This window comes from Solanum stenotomum, chromosome 1 (genome assembly GCF_019186545.1).
Source record: "Solanum stenotomum isolate F172 chromosome 1, ASM1918654v1, whole genome shotgun sequence".
Taxonomy (NCBI): Eukaryota; Viridiplantae; Streptophyta; class Magnoliopsida; order Solanales; family Solanaceae; genus Solanum; species Solanum stenotomum.
Window position 1 is genome coordinate 18,592,901 of NC_064282.1, and position 18,687 is coordinate 18,611,587.

Here is an 18,687-nt window from a genome sequence, read left to right on the forward strand (position 1 = left end):
TGCCTCGTATCCCCTCCCACTCTACCCCGAGCCACACTTTGTGCCTCCCCCCGAGGTACGTCCTGTGCCTCGAGGCCCTTTCCACCCCTCCCCGAGGCACGCCCTGTGCCTTGAGCGCCCCCCATCCCGCCCTGTGCTTCGAGGTCCCCCGTTTCACCTCTCCCCGCCTGGAGGCACGGTGCCTCAAGATTTCCCCACCCTCCCTTGAGGCATTGTGCCTCGAGGCACCTTTCCCCGCTTTGAGGTCCTGCCTACCCCGAGGCACCCCGTCCTGCCCGTCTTCCCCCCCGAAGCCGTGATTGTTGATGATCGCGATAGATTCATAACTAAAAGAAGACTAGAAGAAAAACTGAGTTGGGTAGAGAGTAATTTAAACCTTTCATAATGAAGCGAACCAAGTGTCTCGTTTTATCTCATCAATTTTGATCCTCTGCATGTACATGGATCTGAGTGGTTTCACAAATTAATCAAGAAAAAGGAGATGAGAAAAAGGAACACCTATAAAATCAAGGAGCGAGAAGAAGACATGCTCAAGGCATTTCTCACATTTAAAATGATTACCTTAATAAGGATCTCTATAACCAATCCGGGCATGTTGAGCAAGCAAACTAAAAAAAATCATGTTTTCAAAATTGCCGACTAAAACGGATCAATGAATTAAAATGAAGACACCCCCCCCCCCCCCCCCCCTAACCCCTTGCCTCTTTATGGTTAGTTGATCATGTTTATAGATCATATCAGTCTTCTTATATTTCATGAGAGCAAGTTTTCATGCTCACACCATGTGGTATGGTGCACAATTCTGCTCTGGCTTTCACCTTAGAGCAAGCAGGTAAAGATTCAGAAACTCTGAAGGCACTAATTTTTGTGTAGGACATGTATACTAGGCGGAGAGCTTGAGGTTAATGACGTCCCCTTTCAAGTAGATTTTCTTTTTCTCCCTTCTTCTATCCCCTTCTATAGCTTCCTCGTTATATTTCGTTCACCCCCCTTTTCTGGTTTTGCCATCAGTTTTGTATTATGTGATGCCTAATATCCTGTGTGTCTGAAGGAATAGCAATAACTGTATTTTACTGAAATATGACAAAATCTCAAGATTAAGGGGATGCTAGTGAAATGTTGTCCCTGATTTTCTTTTTGTGACCAAGCTACTGTTATGTTCTGATGACCTTCACCAATGTACATGTTAAGTTTCTGCATGAGCATTACATTGACTTAGCAAGAAAAACCAAACAGGAGGTGACATAATTTTTATTTCTTCTTGTCACTTTGTCAAGAGTGTTATTTTCCGTTGCTATGTTATTGTATTTTTGCCACTGCTATTTGGTTCAGGCAGCAAGATAAATTTGTTACCAAAGGGATCAACACGGCGCTACGGAGCAAATTATCAGTGTATGAAAGAAAATTACAGACTGATGACTATACTATTTAGGCTTTTCTGATTTCTTATGTGAAAATGAAGAGGAGACTAGTGAATGTTTTGGGCAACATGTGAAGGTGTGGAGTTTGTTATAAGTAGCTATCAATAGGTATAACAAATTAGGCTATTTTTGTGTTTCTTGTATTTCTGCTTTTTCATATTCCTCTGTAATTCTCTTCAGCTTTTATTCTTCTGTTACATTGTCATTTACCTTTACTTTCTTATTGTATGATGTACTTTACCAAAAAAATACTTGTAATTTAGGAATGTACATAACTCATTTGGTGGATATTACATTTCATGTGGTCTAGAATTGGCAATTGCCAACTTTTCCAGCCTAAGATATTAAAAGATATTGCTTCATTTATTGCAAAAGATTGCAAGTGTCTTTTTCTTCTCTAAAAAAAGAAAAACCAGAACACAAAAAGGTCCATTTGATTTCCAGATGGTTAGCTGGCTTAGCTTGAATATAAAGAAATATTCTATGTTTCAAGCTAAATGATCCATAAAGGTTTTATTACTAATTCAAAGCAGTAACAAGAGAGAGCTAACCACCAGGCATGATATACCAAATTCCCCATTCCTATGAGTTGATTTTGAGGTTACATATAAATTATTCAATTAATCAATCCATCAACTAAACCCCCAACCCTAAGTCAGAGGTTAAATATGAAAATGGAAAAAAGTAAATATTCAGTCTGGGGAACAAGGAACAATAGTTAAAAGATTAAGATAGATAATAAATAATCCTCACAACAGATTTTCCAATCAGCATCTCCGTGGTAAACACCCTTGTTGTGACAGTGAGCAATTGCAAGCTATAATCTTGAAACAAAAGTAAAATTCTATATATCAAGTTAAATGATCCATAAATCACCAGACATACTAAACCAAATTCCCCATTCCTACGAGTTGATTTCGAGGTTACATATAAATTATTCAAATAAGCAATCAATCAACTAAACCCCCAACCCTAAGTTAGAGGAAAAAGTACCTGAATACGAGCAGTGACATCCGGACGGGATTCAAGAAGCATACCGATGTCTCTCCTCATTCGCCTCACAACCACCTCCCTCTTGTCTCTCAGCAATTTTATTATCGCCACCATCATTTTCGTCATTGTCTGCTGCATACACAAACAAAAAAAAAACTTGATTTCTTTTATCCAAGAAGAAGTAAAATTGAGAGGGGAATTGAGAAATTGAAGGTTCTGCAGAAGAGAGAAAAGGCTCATCTTCATCGCCTTGAGAAGAGCGTGTGTGATAATATTCGGTAGTGAAGAAGAGAACAGAGTTTTGTAAGTAACGGTCGTTTGGGATGAGAACAAAAATATGATTATTCGTATATCAAAATAATTTTAAAATGGATGATGACGTGGTGGTCTTTGACATTCGTTTGTAGGGTCTTATTATGGACTTAAATTTTATTCGTTTGTAGCAATAATTTTAATTTTTCGTGTCCACTTCAAAATACAATAAATAATTATTCCAATGTTCACGTATAACCCAGTGGATCCAAATTCCACTAGACTTCCAATGCTAGATCTTTTTTTTTAAAAAAAATACTAATTAAATGGAGGATGTGGCGGTCTTTATTGACACGTGGCATTCGATTTCTTATTTTATTATATAAACGGAAATGAATTGGATCCGCTGGGTCTGGCCCAAATTTGGTCCGAAAATTGAGTTTAAAGTGAGGTAACAAAATAGTTACATTTACAAAAAGGGGTTAGATTTCAAATTAGGACATGACCACATCAGTTTCAATTATGGTCAATTCTAATTAAGAACGTAATCAAATATACTAAATTCAACTAAGATTTAATTAAGATTAATTAACAAGCTTTTTAATCTTAACGAAATAAAATAATTATAAATTAATTAATTCCAAAATATAATCTACTAACTAACTAATACTAATTTAACAAAATATTTGACGATTTTTAAATATTCATAAAATGTATTAATTATATACATAATTATATGGCGTCCGCAAAACTTTTTGTAAGCGGTGTCACACATATATATATATATAGTTGTCTCTGCATACTTTTTTTGATTCTCTTTTGTTTGGTTAGAATTTAACCTTAATAATATGTCTGTACAGGAGAATCACTGATTCATAAGGAGTACTATATATACACACTATCATGCACATAAGTTAAACCCTCATTATCACCACATATTTAACAAGAACGTTCTTAATGCAATGCGTTAAAATTTCAGCAACTCTAATACAGTGGCGGACTCAGAATTTTTGCTCAGGAAGTTCAAAGTATAAAGAAGAAGTTCAGGTAGTAATGCAAGTGCGCGGTGAGCGTAGTATCCCCTCGACATGCCCTTTGTACATGAATCATAGATATTTCATTGGTTCATAAAAGTAAATGCTAAACTAATCAAAGATATCGAGGATAAAGATATATTCATAATAATTTTAGTGGATCGACCGTATTACATAAGTTAATTCCTAAAACACGTGAAAATCAAATGATGAAAAAGGGAGCGAGACGGGGAAGAAAGATATTTACCTTATCATGCTAAATTTAACTTACTTTATAATACCGTATTAAACATTTCTTTCTACTTTTATCACGCTCCATCGAGCATTCTTAAATTTCTTGTGCTTTTATACTTTTATTTTGTAATGTTTATTTTTTTTTTTCACTTTTAAAAATTTTAAATTACATCCAATCAATTACATATTACTATGAAAATCGTCAAGATTCTCTAAAAATGTGTAAGAATAAAGTTACTAATATTATAACGCATATTCAGAAGATAAATAAATAACATCATCAATTTTTTAGTACATATAGTTCAATTTACTAGGTTAGTCATAGTTTGTAAAAAAGACAAATAACGAATAAATCAAATAAGTTTAGTTTCCATCTCTCTAAAATAGAATTAAAAATATAAAAGAAATTTCATGAATTCTATAAATTAATATTCTTAAAAGGATGTTGGTGATATTTAAGTTTCTTTGTTCAATTACATCTAATTTACCTTTTTTTTAAAAATAAATTATATTTCTATCTCAATTTCAAGTTAAAAATAATTCGTCATTTTTTAAAAGAGTTATTCAAGTTAGTATATGAAAAAAGAGTTACGTTGAAACAAAATGAATAATAGATATAAAAAGAATAAAAAAATAAAAATAAAAGAATGTGTCTAATAAATTTAAACAAAAACAAATTAAAAAGATGAAATGGAATAAAAGGAAAAAATTATGAAAAAAGAAGAAGAAAGTTTAAGCCCAAAAATTCCATTTTTCAAAGCATTAAAAAGAGGGGAAAAAATGTTGTCCATGGGATTCAAGCACGTGGCCAAGGGGCATTTCTTGAACAACTTATCCACTAAGCCAAGCTTGCACTTTGTTTTCAAGGGGTTTATTTTAACATATATACGCATAAAATCAGAACTTGACGTTATATATACAGTGTAATTTTTTTGACAAGGGGGTTCGAGTGAACCCCTAGGGTACCCCACCTAGGTCCGCCCCTGCTCTAATACAGGGAAACGAAAATAGAAGCAACTTACATAATACTAGAAAATTAAGAACTGAACTAACGTCCACAAAGACAACATAGCCTTGGAAAAAAAAGAAATACTAGCATTATCAATCCCCATAATCTTCCTCAGTCTCATGATATTTATGACATCACCCGAAAAACCAACAATAAACACACACCATTTGCTTCCGCACTGCAAGGTTCTCCCCTCGAGACGCTTCCTCCGCCTGGTGGTGGCTGCAAAGTTGAATTGCAGCCACTATTACAATAAGCATAATCATCTCTATGCTTAGTGATTTTGCCATCTTTTTAAAAAGTTGCAAGTCAGGAGAATATAATGTGAAGGTTAGATTAGCCCTTGTGCATGAGTTAATTAGTGTCACTGGTATTTATAGAAGAATTTAAGATACATATATTAGTTGGTGTAAAGCTATGTTGCTCGGACTCTTCAAAAATGTCAATGAGTGCATGTCGGATTCTTCAAAAGTAATGTAGTTTTGGAGAACCTGCTACGGATATGGCACCGAAAGTGAAAGTCTGAGCAACTTAGGTGCAAAGAATATTTGACACTTTTAAATCATCCAAATGATATAAATAATTAGTCTTTTTAAAAATGTGATATTCGTAATTTTGAAAATAAGACAGATTACTATTTATTATAATTATATACAACCGAAATTAATTGTACTAGTTTAAAAATATTACTTATATTACCATTTTAAAATAAATATACCGTATCTTTTAAAAAATATAATCAGATACACAATCTCATTAAAAGTGGTAATTAATAATTATCCTAATAGTATACTTCCTTAATTATTGGGACTTTTTACAATTCAAATCAATTTCTCTCTTTCCAACTCCACCGTTTCCCTCCCCAGTCACACGTCTCCTTTGTATCTCTACCCACACCTACACGTTATTATCCTTCATCTTCCATTATCCCTTCTTCTCAACCTACTCAATGCATATTTTGGATGTAAAAATTCATACCCAACTCTACATAACATGATCCGAATTACTATCTAAAACACATAACGCATTTACACTACGATTATCTGCAAGAGCTGATACAGATACAGTCCCAACGTCACCTCCAACTTCAACCATGGATGTATATTGGTCAAAAGACATTTCACCATTGCTGCTGCATCCAAAATTTTGCTCTTCCATTGTTATGCATAATGGATACAAACTACAATTGGATTGACGTCTTTTCAATTCCATATATAAAAAACCTCATACGCATCTCATTTTGAATTTCCATTGGAGTTACATTGCCTTTCATCATGTATCTTATCTCCATTCTTTTTCGTGAACAATCGATCCCTAGTTGTGTTGAAATACCATCGACTAGATCATTGTAGATTGCATTCTCTCTCAATAGTATTCCATCAATCTTATAATTTGCGTTATCGCTTTCAAAGATCCACGAACCTGAATGTCGTAACAATATGGTTATATTCGCTATTCAGACAAAATAACTTTGAAAATTCAGTATTCAAGGGAATGAAGCGAAGAAGAAGAATAAGTTTAAAACGCCAGATCTGATAATCTATGCGATTTAGTCCCTTTTTCAGAAAGTTGTAACAGTTTGATATCAATTAATCCACCTAATTTGTGGTTTGTTACATCCCATATTTTAATCCTTTAATTGTGGAATTAAGTTATAGCATTCAATTCAAATCAATTAAATAATGTATCTCCTTCTTTTAATTATGGTAGATACACGTATCTAACCACTTTTGATTCATGTATCCGACTGGAAAAAATGGTATAGCAAGTAATTTAAAAATCTACCGGGATTCTAAGTAATTATAGTATAAAGTAGTGGGATTTATGTAGTTTGCTCACTTTTTTAAGTGTATCCATGAAATTAACAATGATACATTAACCACGTTAAAGAAACATATGTTGATCAGTATTTGTACAACATAAAATACGTTTTTTACTCGGCAACAACTTCTTGATATGCATAAAAAGGAGGTTATAGTTTCTTACACAAGATACAAACTTTAAGCTGTGTGAAACACTTGTAAACATAATCAACGTTACTTATGTCTTATATAAACTATTTGTAGTTGAAATATTAAAAAATAAAATAAGTGACATGTTGTACTAAGTATAAGATATATTAAAACTATATAAGAAATATCACATATACCAATTCAATTGATTGTGTATAACTACAACAATTATACTTCTCTTTCAAAATTTAGTTATTCAATATTACTTGCAAGTTTTAGTAGCATCTATATCATTTAATTTTTTTGTACTAATTAACACAGGACACACGTGCAACGACTAGTTTAATATAAAAAAGGAGAAAAGGAAACTGAAATTCACCAGAAAAATTATTCAAAAACCTCTCCCCTTTCCCGCCAACGACCTGAGCCTGGAGATTGTTCTCCTTTTCATCTTTGTCGAAAGTACCCCTGCAATATACCCAAAACTCAGCCCATAACTGAAAGGTAGAAACGTAAATTGTCCCAAACAGAGTAACGGCGAGGGGAAGTCTTTAGGAACGAACTCTTCTGTGTATAACAAACTATAAACACAGCTTACGTTCCTCATTCTTCTTCATCAAATTTCCGATTCCGTTTTCTCTCTGCATCAAGAAACATGAAGTTATTAGATATGAAACTCCGGGCAACGAATGCTGTGAGAGCTTACTTCAACAGGAATTGGACAAGAGAAGACCTCATGAATTTCGGAGAAATTCCCGAGATCGCTTACAGAGGCTTGAAGAGGGTATATTCATTCTTATGGTTTCACTTTTTCTTTATATTTGATCACAAATGTAAGTATTATTGTTCTACTTGATTAAAATGTTGAGGGAGGAATCGAGATTTTTCTATTTTGTAATCTCGTTACTGATAGCTGTATCACGAGATCTACTTGGAATCGATTTGTTTTACAGTTTCTGTATTGTTCAAATAAGAATAAGCCAGCATTCTACTTGCTTTACTTAATTCTTCATAATGAATTTCGATTCTCTGAATATTTTACTCTTCTTTTGTACTTGATTATGCCGTTAGTGATAATCTGATAAAATGATCGGAGTGGAGTTTGGTATTGAAACCTTGCTCCCTATTCAGGCTTGAAAGTTGTTTTTGAATAGTTGAAATGAAATTGAATGGTGCCAAATGCTTTCAAAGTTCCCAAAATGAATTTGTTTCATAGAAATTTGGATGGAGGGATTAATTTGCTTCATGCTATTTCAGGTTTCAGCATCTTGTGTTTGATCTTTTCTTTCTTTGCAAAACCTAGTTAGCTGGAAAGAAAATGCATTTTCGCTTCTGCTTCTAAGTATTGGATTCTCTATTTTCCTGTGATTGATTAGTTTGCTGAAATTATAGGTGTATCTTACTCTCTTATGTGCCATGCTGAGCTTTACTTTTGGATACTACTTGCACTTGTTCTGGGAAGAGGTAGGGCCGTTCACAGTCCTTTCTTCTGTAGCAAGTTTACTCGGGCTTTACTTTACATTACCAATGGCAATGAGAGTGGTAAGTGATCTATGTCTTGTAGATTTCTTCCAAGTTGTTGAATTATTATTGAAGTTGCTTCTTATATCGTAAATGTTCTGTCTATGCAGAATCAAAGGGTCTCACTGTTGATGATTACTGCCTTTTTTTTCGGTGCTTCTATTGGGTTTTATACCAAATATCTCTTCGTAGTCCATCAAAAGTAAGAATCAGAAAATGCTAAACATTGTTCAGATATCTGCCATTGAAGTTTTATATGGTTTCTTTTACTGCTTTCTTGGCATATCATATCAGCAGGAACCTGATTTTTTAGTGTTCAATCGTGTACATAGAAAAGCTTGTTGTTGATTGGTATATACTTCTAATCCCATTATCCTTAGTAATCATTATTCATTAGTTCTACTCGAAATCCTAACTGGAAAAATGGGTATCCTTGTTGTCTTGCAGAAACTATTGTTTTCCATCTTCAATTAGAATGACTACTCTCTATGAGATTCTTTCATAAAGATTTGTGAGAACTTGGGCATAAGAGTGGAGGAATTTGAAATTTTTTTTGTATAATTTCTGCATGCAGTTAGCTAAAATTGGCTACTAGGATCCCGTATGTTTTGGAGAACCTGGAATGTCTGAAAAATTGTGCATTAATGGCATCATCGATCACCTAGGCCTTCACAGTTCAGAACTCGCATTCAGCTTAGCATATGAATGAGAAACATCGAGCAATATGACGAGCATTGGGTGTTAGAATGTTGGTCTGTTGTTAGGTTATAAACTGATGACTTGTACTTCAGATTCCTATTTCATGGATTTAGGGAACTTGACTGGATACATTTAGAAAATTGTATCTTACAATTATCTTTCATGTAGTATATGTTATAGCACATAGAAATTTGACAATATAATGACCATATTGTGAAAGAGTTCTGCATTTGCACCAAGTATGGCTCATGAATGAGTGAAATTAAGAAGAGTGCACTTTACATAGTTTACCACTGATTCCTGAAGTCTTTTCTAATATGACAAAAGACATTTGCTTGCTCTTTCAGTTCCTACATTATATTGCATCTTAATGTGAATTCAATAGTAGTTACTTTGCTCCTTCTGTATGTGTAGTTGATTAGCTCTTATTGTTATGTGTTCCTTATCTAACTTCAGAAAGCATTCCTTGGTTGCTCTCCAGCCTTGTTTTCAGCTTTTTGGCAGGTTCAATAATGGGCATTGGAATTCTCTGGTTTGGATCCTTATTATCAAGGGAAAGGAAAGAAATCTACATGGCTTGCCTGGTTTATTCTTATGCTCTAATGTACTCCAGCTTTAGTGTTAATGCTTTAGATGCCCTTGACAGCCACACAGCTCATTGGGTGTTAGAGGTAAGCAGTTGTATGCGCACGATGTGATCACACTCATACTATAACACAGTTCTCATGTTTATAAATCACTACTTCTGTCTAATGAATGAATAATATGACTGACCTGATAAATACTGTTTCTGGTAGGTAACCACTGTGCAAGCATTGTTCTTGGGGTACTTGGTGGTATATAGCCAAGAGATGTTGTATGATGCTGGCTTTGGAGAAATTAACTTTGTCGATCGCACACACTGTCTTCTTCCATTTACCAGCTATAGTAGTCCATGCCGCAAGACTATACTGAGGTGCAGAAATTGAGTAACTCAGATGTACTTGGAACTGTAGAATAAATAGAGAGTTGAATGCAGATGGGGAACTGTAAATCATGAAATGTATTTCTTTGTTGCTACACTTTACTGATTGAATTTGAAATTCGTTAGTCTGAATCTGATCACTGATGAAAAGTGCTTTGTATATATTCCTTAGCAAATAATTGTATATTCTACATGTCGACTTTCTTGAAAATGAACTGGAATTCAATATCCTTATATTCTCCAAAAACTAGCGCTTCAAGCAAAGATAACAATAGAATTTGAACATAGTACTAATATATAAATAAAGAGAAAAAAACACAGTTTCAACATAATTCACCAAAAACTAGCGCTTCAAGCAAAGACCTTCTCACGCCCTCGATTCCAACGGCACCCAAGGGCGTAGATCGTAATGCATGAAACCAAGTGACATTCCACATTGATTGTATCCTATCCAAGCTAATGTAAACATGTCAATCTATTCCAAAATAATAGAAGAAGTCATAGAAACTTGTTTCAATTTAAACATATGAATATTAAGGAAGCAAAAAAAAAAGGATGGGGTGGGGTAAGGGATGGTAAGTAGCTAAAATTTAAGATGGTGGAAAAGAAGAGAAATTGTGAATACTTTAACCAAATGAAATAGTAGTAAAAAAAACTTATTTATAATGAGATGTTAAGAGTAGTAGAAAAGACTCAATTTATTATGAGATGTTATGAGAAGTAAAAAAAACTCATTATATATATACATATATTTATAGCAAAGATGACATGCAAATATGAATGGAGAAAGTACCGTATAAATTTCGTGTTTTATAAATAAACAGCACACAATTTTTTTTGAGTAAACAGTGAGATTAATTTTATAACAATAAAAAAGGGAAAAGGAAACAAAAATTCCCTAAAAATTTATATTCCCAGACCTCTTCCCCTTCCCGCCTACAACTGAGCACAGAACTCAGAAGATTCTTCTCCTTTTCTTTTGTGACGAAATTACCCTTGCGATATCCCCAAAACTCAGCCAATAACTGAAAGGTAGAGCCGAAAATATTCGCAAACAGAATAACGGCGAGGGGCAGTCTTTGGTAACAAACTCTTGTGTGTATAACGAACTATAAATAGAGCTCACGTTCCTCATTCTTCTTCATCAAATTTCTGATTTCGTTTTCCCTCTGAAGCAAAAAACATGAAGTTCTCAGATATGAAACTCCAGGCCATGAATGCTGTGAGAGCTTACTTCGTAAGGAATTGGACAAGAGAAGACCTGATAAATACTGGAGAAATGACCCAGCACGCTTATGCAAGCTTGAAGAGGGTACATTCATTCTTACTGTTTCATTAAAATGTTGATTATGAAAAATATTGTAATCGAGAGATTTCTATCTTGTAATCTCGTCACTGATAGCTGTATCAGGAGATCTACTTGGAATCGATTCATAATGAATTTTGATTTTTCTGAATAGCTTACATGTATTACCGTAATTCTTTCTCATCTTTTGTACTTGCTTTACTTAATTCTCCAGGATTCATGATGAATTTCGATTTTTCTGAATATTTTACATGTATTACCGTAATTTTTTCTCTTCTTTTGTACTTGCTTATGCTGTTAGTGATAATCACACAAAACGATTGGCATACAATTAATCTTGAGTATTTTCTTTTGTAACTTCCTCTAGGATTTTGAGTAAAGTTTGGTATTACAGTCTTGAAAGTTGTTTTTGAATAGTTTGGATGAAATTACATTCAAGCTTCCCAAAATAAATTCGTTTCATATAATTTTGGACGGAGGGATTAATTTGTTTCATGCAATTTCTGGTTTCAGCATCTTGTGTTTGATCTTTTCTTTCTTTGCAAAACCTAGTTAGCTGGAGAAGATGCATTTTCACTTCTGCTTCCAAGTATTGGATTCCCCTTTTTTCCTGTAATTGATTAGTTTGCTGAAATATAGGTATATCTTACTCTCTTCTTTGCCATGTGGAGCTTTACTTCTGGATCCTTCTCGCACTGGATATGGGAAGCGGGAGGGCGGTTCACAAGCCTTTCTTCTGTAGCAAGTTTACTCTGTCTTTACTTTATATCACCATTGAGAGTGGTACGTGATCTGTGTCTTATAAATTTTCTTCCAAGTTGTTGATTTATTATTGAGGTCACTTCTTATATCGTAAATCTTCTGTCTATGAAGAGGACGAGGGTCTTACTCTTGATGATTGCTGCCTTTTCTATCGGTGCTTATGTAGGCATTTTTACCAAATATTTCTTTGAAATAGATCAAGAGTAAGACTAGAAAGATGGCAGATATTTCTGTTGTTGATGTTCTATATGGTTGCTTTTACTGCTTTCTTGTCATATCATATTATCAAAAACCTGATTTTTGTAGTCTTCAATTGTGTACAGAGAAAGGCTTGATGCTGATTGGTATATATACTTGCGATTACTTTATCCTTAATAATTAGATCTACTCAAAATCCTTACTGGAAAAAATGGTATCCTTGTAGAAACTAGTATTGTTTTTCATCTTTAATTAGAATGACTACCTACTCTGGAACTTCTTTCATAAGGACTTGTGAGAACAATGGCATTGGAGTAGATGAATTTGACATTTTGTATCATTCTTGCATGCAGTTAGCTAAAAGTGGCTTCTAGGATCACATAGGTTTTGGAGAACCTGGAATGGCAGGATTGATCACCTAGGTCTTCACAGTTCAGAATTGGATTATACTTGGCATATGAATGAGAAATATTGAGCAATATGGGTGTTGGGATGTTGGTCTGTTGTTAGGTTGTGAGCTATTGTTTTTGGATTTGTAAACGGATGACTTGTAATTACTTATATCTTCCATGGGTTTAGGGGATGTTACAGTTAGAAAATTCTATCTCACCATTAAGTGCATTCTTAGCTAGCAGTATATGTGAAGGAGTTCTGAAGAGTGCTCATAAATGAGTGAAACTAAGAAACATGACGAAATTATGAAGGGTGCACTTAAATAATTTTCCTCTGATTTCCCGAAGTCATTTCTAATATGACACAGATATTTGCTTGCTCTTTCAGTTTCTACATTTTATTGCATCTTAATGATTTCAATAGCAGTTACTTTGCTCCTTCTGTATGTGTAGTTGATTATCTCTTGTTGTTCTGTGTTCCTTCTTTGAAGAATATTTTGATAATTTGAAAAATATCTAACTTCAGAAAGCATTCCTTGCTTTCTCTACAGGCTTGTTTGCCGCCTTTTGGCACCTCCAACACTTGGCATTGGAAATATCTGGTTTGGATCCACGTTTACGAGGGAAAGGAGTGCAATCTACATGGGCAGCCTGTTCTATTCTTCTCTTCTATTTTTCTCCACCTTTAATGCTAGTAATTCAGAATACATTGACAGCCATACAGNTCCTTTGTGGCTACATTTTACTGATTGAATTTGAAATTCGCAAGTGCTTTGAATGTTATATTCCTTGGCAAATAGTAATTGTATATTCTAGCGTTCCCAATTTTTTCACAAAATTTTAGCTACAAATCGGTTAGCTTTTCTCTTGATATCAGGTTTCGAAAACCCCTTTTCAATTTTTTTCAGTTGGTCTGTTTTGCATTCTGTTGGTGATAAGCACTTCTGCTTAACCAAATACTCCTTTTAAAACATTTTAATTGTTCTAATAGGAAAACGTATTTTTAGCAAATACACGAATGATTTGTTATCTATTTCATTTTCGAATGATTTGTTATCTATTTCATTTTTTGGGAAAATATTTTCTCCATTGTCAAACACAAACCAAAATACATGTCGACTTTCTTTACAATGAACTGAAATTCATTATGGGTATATTCGAGTTGAAAAGTACAACAATCAAATTAGAACTTACATATATTATTATTGCTAATAAAGTTAGAGAAAAAACACTTGTTCGACAAATTTCACCAAAAATTAGCACTTCAAGCGAAGATCTTTTCACGCCCTCGATTTCAACCGCACCCAAGGGAGCAGCACATGAAACTTTCAAATATGAGTGGATCGAAACCAATAGATTAGAGGTAATCGTTATCCAGGGGCGGCTCAACGTGATTGGGGGCCTAAAGCGAAATTTCAATTCAGGGCCTAAAATATAAACAAACTCCATATACATATTTAATTCAAAATCTATTTTGCTTACACTATTTAGATGAAAATTATTAGTATTTTATTATTATTTTTTCAGTTAGTAGTTTTAGTGTCACGACCCGATTTCTCAAGTCATGATGACACCTACTATAACCCACCAGTAGGTAAGCCACCCCGTAACCCGGAACAACAAGTAATGGGTCTGAGGGTAGAAACTAAACAAGAGTAGGCAAATAACAATGTAAACAGGCGGAAGCAAACCAAAAACATATATACAAATAAAGATCCCTCCTAGAACCTGAAAGTCACTAGTACAGAGCTACTAACAAAATGAGTACAAGTCCCAAAAGTAGACAACAGAGACTGGACTGTCTCGAAAGGTAAAAGACAAGTCTATATATATAAATGGAGACTGAAATAGTACAAAACGTCGTGTGCTCACTCCAGTCTTCGGATCAGTCTGCTCCAAGCTCGATCAACGCTGGCTACTAGTGCCCGGACCTGCATCACGAAATAGATGCAGAGCGTAGCATGAGTACCAAAACAATCGGTACCCAGTAGGCATCATAGGCCGACTGAACTTGAAAAGTAAAGGCAATATGAAAAGAAGGAATAACACAAACCGAAGTCAAAAACTAAAATCTAACTAACAAGGGAATGCACACGATTGTACAAAGAACTAACTAAAGTAATCTATAAGCTAACTACACCTAACTGGGCCCCCATAAGCCCAGAAAGTACACTTGTGCGCAAGTTAAATAAAAACCCAAACGGACCCCCATAAGCCCGACGAGTACACAGAATAACTATAACTAAAGAGAATTGCATAAAAGAACCCAAGAACGAAGAACATCGAACCATAACCTCAACCCTAATTAGTAGAATCTGACAGTACGGAGGCTGGACCTCGAACCGGATGCTCACCAGAAGTACCCAAGTAACCAATCACAAGTAACCAGTATAAGAGGCCGGGACTCTAACCGGATGCTCTATATAGGTATCTGAGCAATAGATGCCGGAACTCTAACCGGATGCTCTATATAAGTATCTGGGCAATAGAGGCCGAAACTCTAACCGGATGCTCTATAAAGGTGCCAATGTAGCTGTTGAAAGAGTCCTAATTGATCCACACTCATAAATGTCCATGGAACGCCGTCCATACTTAGCCAATCAATGTAAGTCCTTGGAACCAAATCGAAAATCAAATTCAAATCGCGAAGCAGGACTAGCGTCGCCGATGTAACTCGTGAAGCCGTAACATCGGGGAAAAATAAGGATAACTATAGTCGGAGAAAGAGTATCGCCTAACTAAGGCCCAAACTATCAGACTCAAGTCTGCTACACCAGTCTACAGGGATCTAAGCCGGCCGAGCGACGTCGGGGCAAAACTAAGGCCTATCGGATCCGAATTATGTATTTCTACGGCAAGCCCTAGTCAAACCTAAACTAAGGCCCAAATGCTTCAAATAGACAAGAATTAAGCATGCAAGCACCCCACATAGCGAGGAGGGTCCGTTAATAACACAAAGCATGCTCACAGTTACCCGATAATTCTCGAAATAGGCCGAAAACATGATTTCTAAACACCTAAACGTGATTCAATAACTACCAACCCAAATCCCAACTAATCAACATGCATTCACACTCTCAAGCTCAATCTAAGAGAGGGAAACCGTAGCCTACCTGTAGGCCGATCACACGCGCTCCAAAATCACTTTTCCGGAGTTTTTCCTTTTCGAACGGTCTCGAAACGCTGCCCTGCTATCAAAAATAGAGTCACAACGTTAATACGGTCGTTTAGACACCAAAATCACAACAAACGGAGACGGGTCAATTTTGGAGTCAAAACGGGAATCGTGGGACCCGCGCTGAAAATTTCAGAATTACCCCAAAAGTGGGTCCTAACGAGTTCCCCCAGCTCATGTCCCATAATGGGACACAATTTGGGGCTCGGGAACAACACAATATCAACATGCAACTAAAACCTGAATTTTCTCAAAAATTAGAAATGGGACAGCAGTGTATTTACCAAAAACGGGCTGTCTACAGTAAAATCTGACAACACCACAACGTTCTCCTCGAAAAACCACTCAGGATAGCCTCAAAAATCACTGAAATCGGATTTAAAATGACTGAAATATCAAGTCTCAAAAATTCCCAAAATCAAGCTCACAAAAAGGGTGAGGCAGCAGATATTTTTCGAAAATTACCTCAAACAGGGACTCCAAATCACTATCCGAGCTCACTAACACGTTTTCCTCGAAAAATCTCACAACTTAGCCTTTTGAATTGCCCAAATCGGTGTAGAGATGAGAGAGTTATGAGGGTTTGAAATTTGGGAAATGTTGCTGATTTTCTGCAATTTCTGCAACATTTCCAAAACTTAAAATTCCGATGGGGTGCTCCGATCTCGTTCGGAACCCCGTGCACGCAAACGAGATATGCAACCATACCAAATTCGACATTCCAGACTCAACGGCGCAGTCAAAATTTCCATCAGAGGTCATTTCGATAAAAAGTGGGTCCCACTTCCAAAAGCCCTTTTAAGTCAAAACCCACAAAAGGGCTCGGAAAGATATCTAAAACCTCCAGACACAAAAGAAGGGTCAATCTAGACCAAACNTATTATTATTGCTAATAAAGTTAGAGAAAAAACACTTGTTCAACAAATTTCACCAAAAATTAGCGCTTCAAGCGAAGATCTTTTCACGCCCTCGATTTCAACCGCACCCAAGGGAGCATCACATGAAACTTTCAAATATGAGTGGATCGAAACCAATAGATTAGAGGTAATCGTTATCCAGGTGTGGCTCAACGTGATTGGGGGTCTAAAGCGAAATTTCAATTTAGGGCCTAAAATATAAACAAACTCCATATACATATTTAATTCAAAATTTATTTTGCTTACACTATTTAGATGAAAATTATTAGTATTTTAATATTGTTTTTTCAGTTATTAGTTTTAGGTAAGATTTTATCAACTCAACATTGAAAAACATCCTTTCAGTGTGGCAATTATTATATGAATTGTTAATATAATTATACAAGTAATAAGTTGACAAATATTAATTAAAGATAAGAGTTAGAACCATAAAATTTGACGCAACAAGTTGATGACTTGGTATACCCCATTTTAGTATACTTGTAGTAATGCTTGAAACTAAAATTTAAAAAGAAATAAAAAAGAATTTGTAATTCACTTTGTTCAACACTTTTCACCATTAATTCTTATTTTTAACAAAGTATAAAAGATGTTAAAGTGGGTAAAATTATACTTTTTATCATAAATAATCAATATTTTCTATAGATTTTTTAACACATAATTTATTCTTGATAAAAATTTGGGGCCCCCGAAATTTGGGGTCCTAGGGCAAAAGCCTTGTTTCCCAAAGCATAGAGCCGGCTCTGTCGTTATCGCAATAAGGAGTGGCAAATGATCAGCGGATCGAGTCAAATATGAATTGATCGAAAATGAGTTAAATAAAAATGGCAAAATACTTTACTCATATTTTAAATGGGTAAAAACGAATTACGCAATGAATAATATGAGTATCCATATTTACCCATATTATTATAGGGATTATCTCTCGTTGTTCTGTGTTCCTTATTTGAAGAATATTTTGATAATTTGAAAAATATCTAACTTCAGAAAGCATTCCTTGCTTTTGCTCTACAGCCTTGTTGTCAGCCTTTTGGCACCTCCAACACTTGGCATTGGAGCTATCTGGTCTGAATCCTTGTTAGCGAGGGAAAGGAGTGAAATCTACCTGGCCTGCCTGTTCTATTCTTGGGCTGTAATGTTCTCCACCTTTGTTGCCACTAAATCAGAATTCATTGACAGCCAGACAGCTCATTGGATGTTAAAAGTAAGCAGTTGTATGCATACAATGTGCTCACACACATCCTATAAATCATTACTTCTGTCTAATGAATGAATAATATGACTGACTTAATGATGAGTACTGCTTGTGTGATAGGTATGCATTGTGTTTGCATTGTTCATGGGATACGTTGTGGTATATAGCCAAGAGATATTGTATGATGCTCACTTTGGAGAAATTAACTCTGTCAATCGCACACTCACCGTCTTCTTCCGTTTACTGGGTATAGTGGTCCATGCTGCAAGACTATGCCTGTGTGCATAAATTGAGCAACACAGACAGAATCACAGAATTAATGCTGATACACTTGGAGCTGTAGAATAAATAGAGAGTAGAATGCTGATGGGGAGAACTGTAAATGATGAATTCCTTTGTGGCTACGATTTGCTGATTGAATTTGAAATTCGTTAGTCTGAAGCCAAGTGCTTTGAATGTTATATTCCTTGATCAAATAGTAATAGTATATTCTAGCGTTCCCAATTTTTTCACAAAATTTTAGCTATACACGAATGATTTGTTATATATTTCATTTTCTTGGAAATTATTTTCTCCATTGTCAAACACAACAAAAATACATGTCGGCTTTCTTTACAATGAACTGGAATTCATTATGGGTATATTCACATGTCGAAAAGCATG

At 35.1% G+C, this 18,687-nt stretch overlaps 1 protein-coding gene and 1 pseudogene across 1 annotated transcript; both read left to right on the plus strand.

The window, feature by feature from the left end:
• The first annotated feature begins 7,550 nt into the window (after positions 1–7,550).
• Positions 7,551–10,312, plus strand: LOC125848878 (bax inhibitor 1-like; annotated as a pseudogene).
• Positions 10,313–11,216: 904 nt separating this feature from the next.
• On the plus strand, positions 11,217–18,390 carry LOC125848935 (bax inhibitor 1-like). The gene is made up of 6 exons (XM_049528908.1): positions 11,217–11,391; positions 12,025–12,168; positions 12,259–12,350; positions 13,289–13,468; positions 18,009–18,033; positions 18,145–18,390. Exons 1-6 carry the CDS (start codon positions 11,263–11,265, stop codon positions 18,310–18,312), a joined length of 738 nt encoding a protein of 245 aa, XP_049384865.1. The 5' UTR covers positions 11,217–11,262; the 3' UTR covers positions 18,313–18,390.
• Positions 18,391–18,687: the final 297 nt, after the last annotated feature.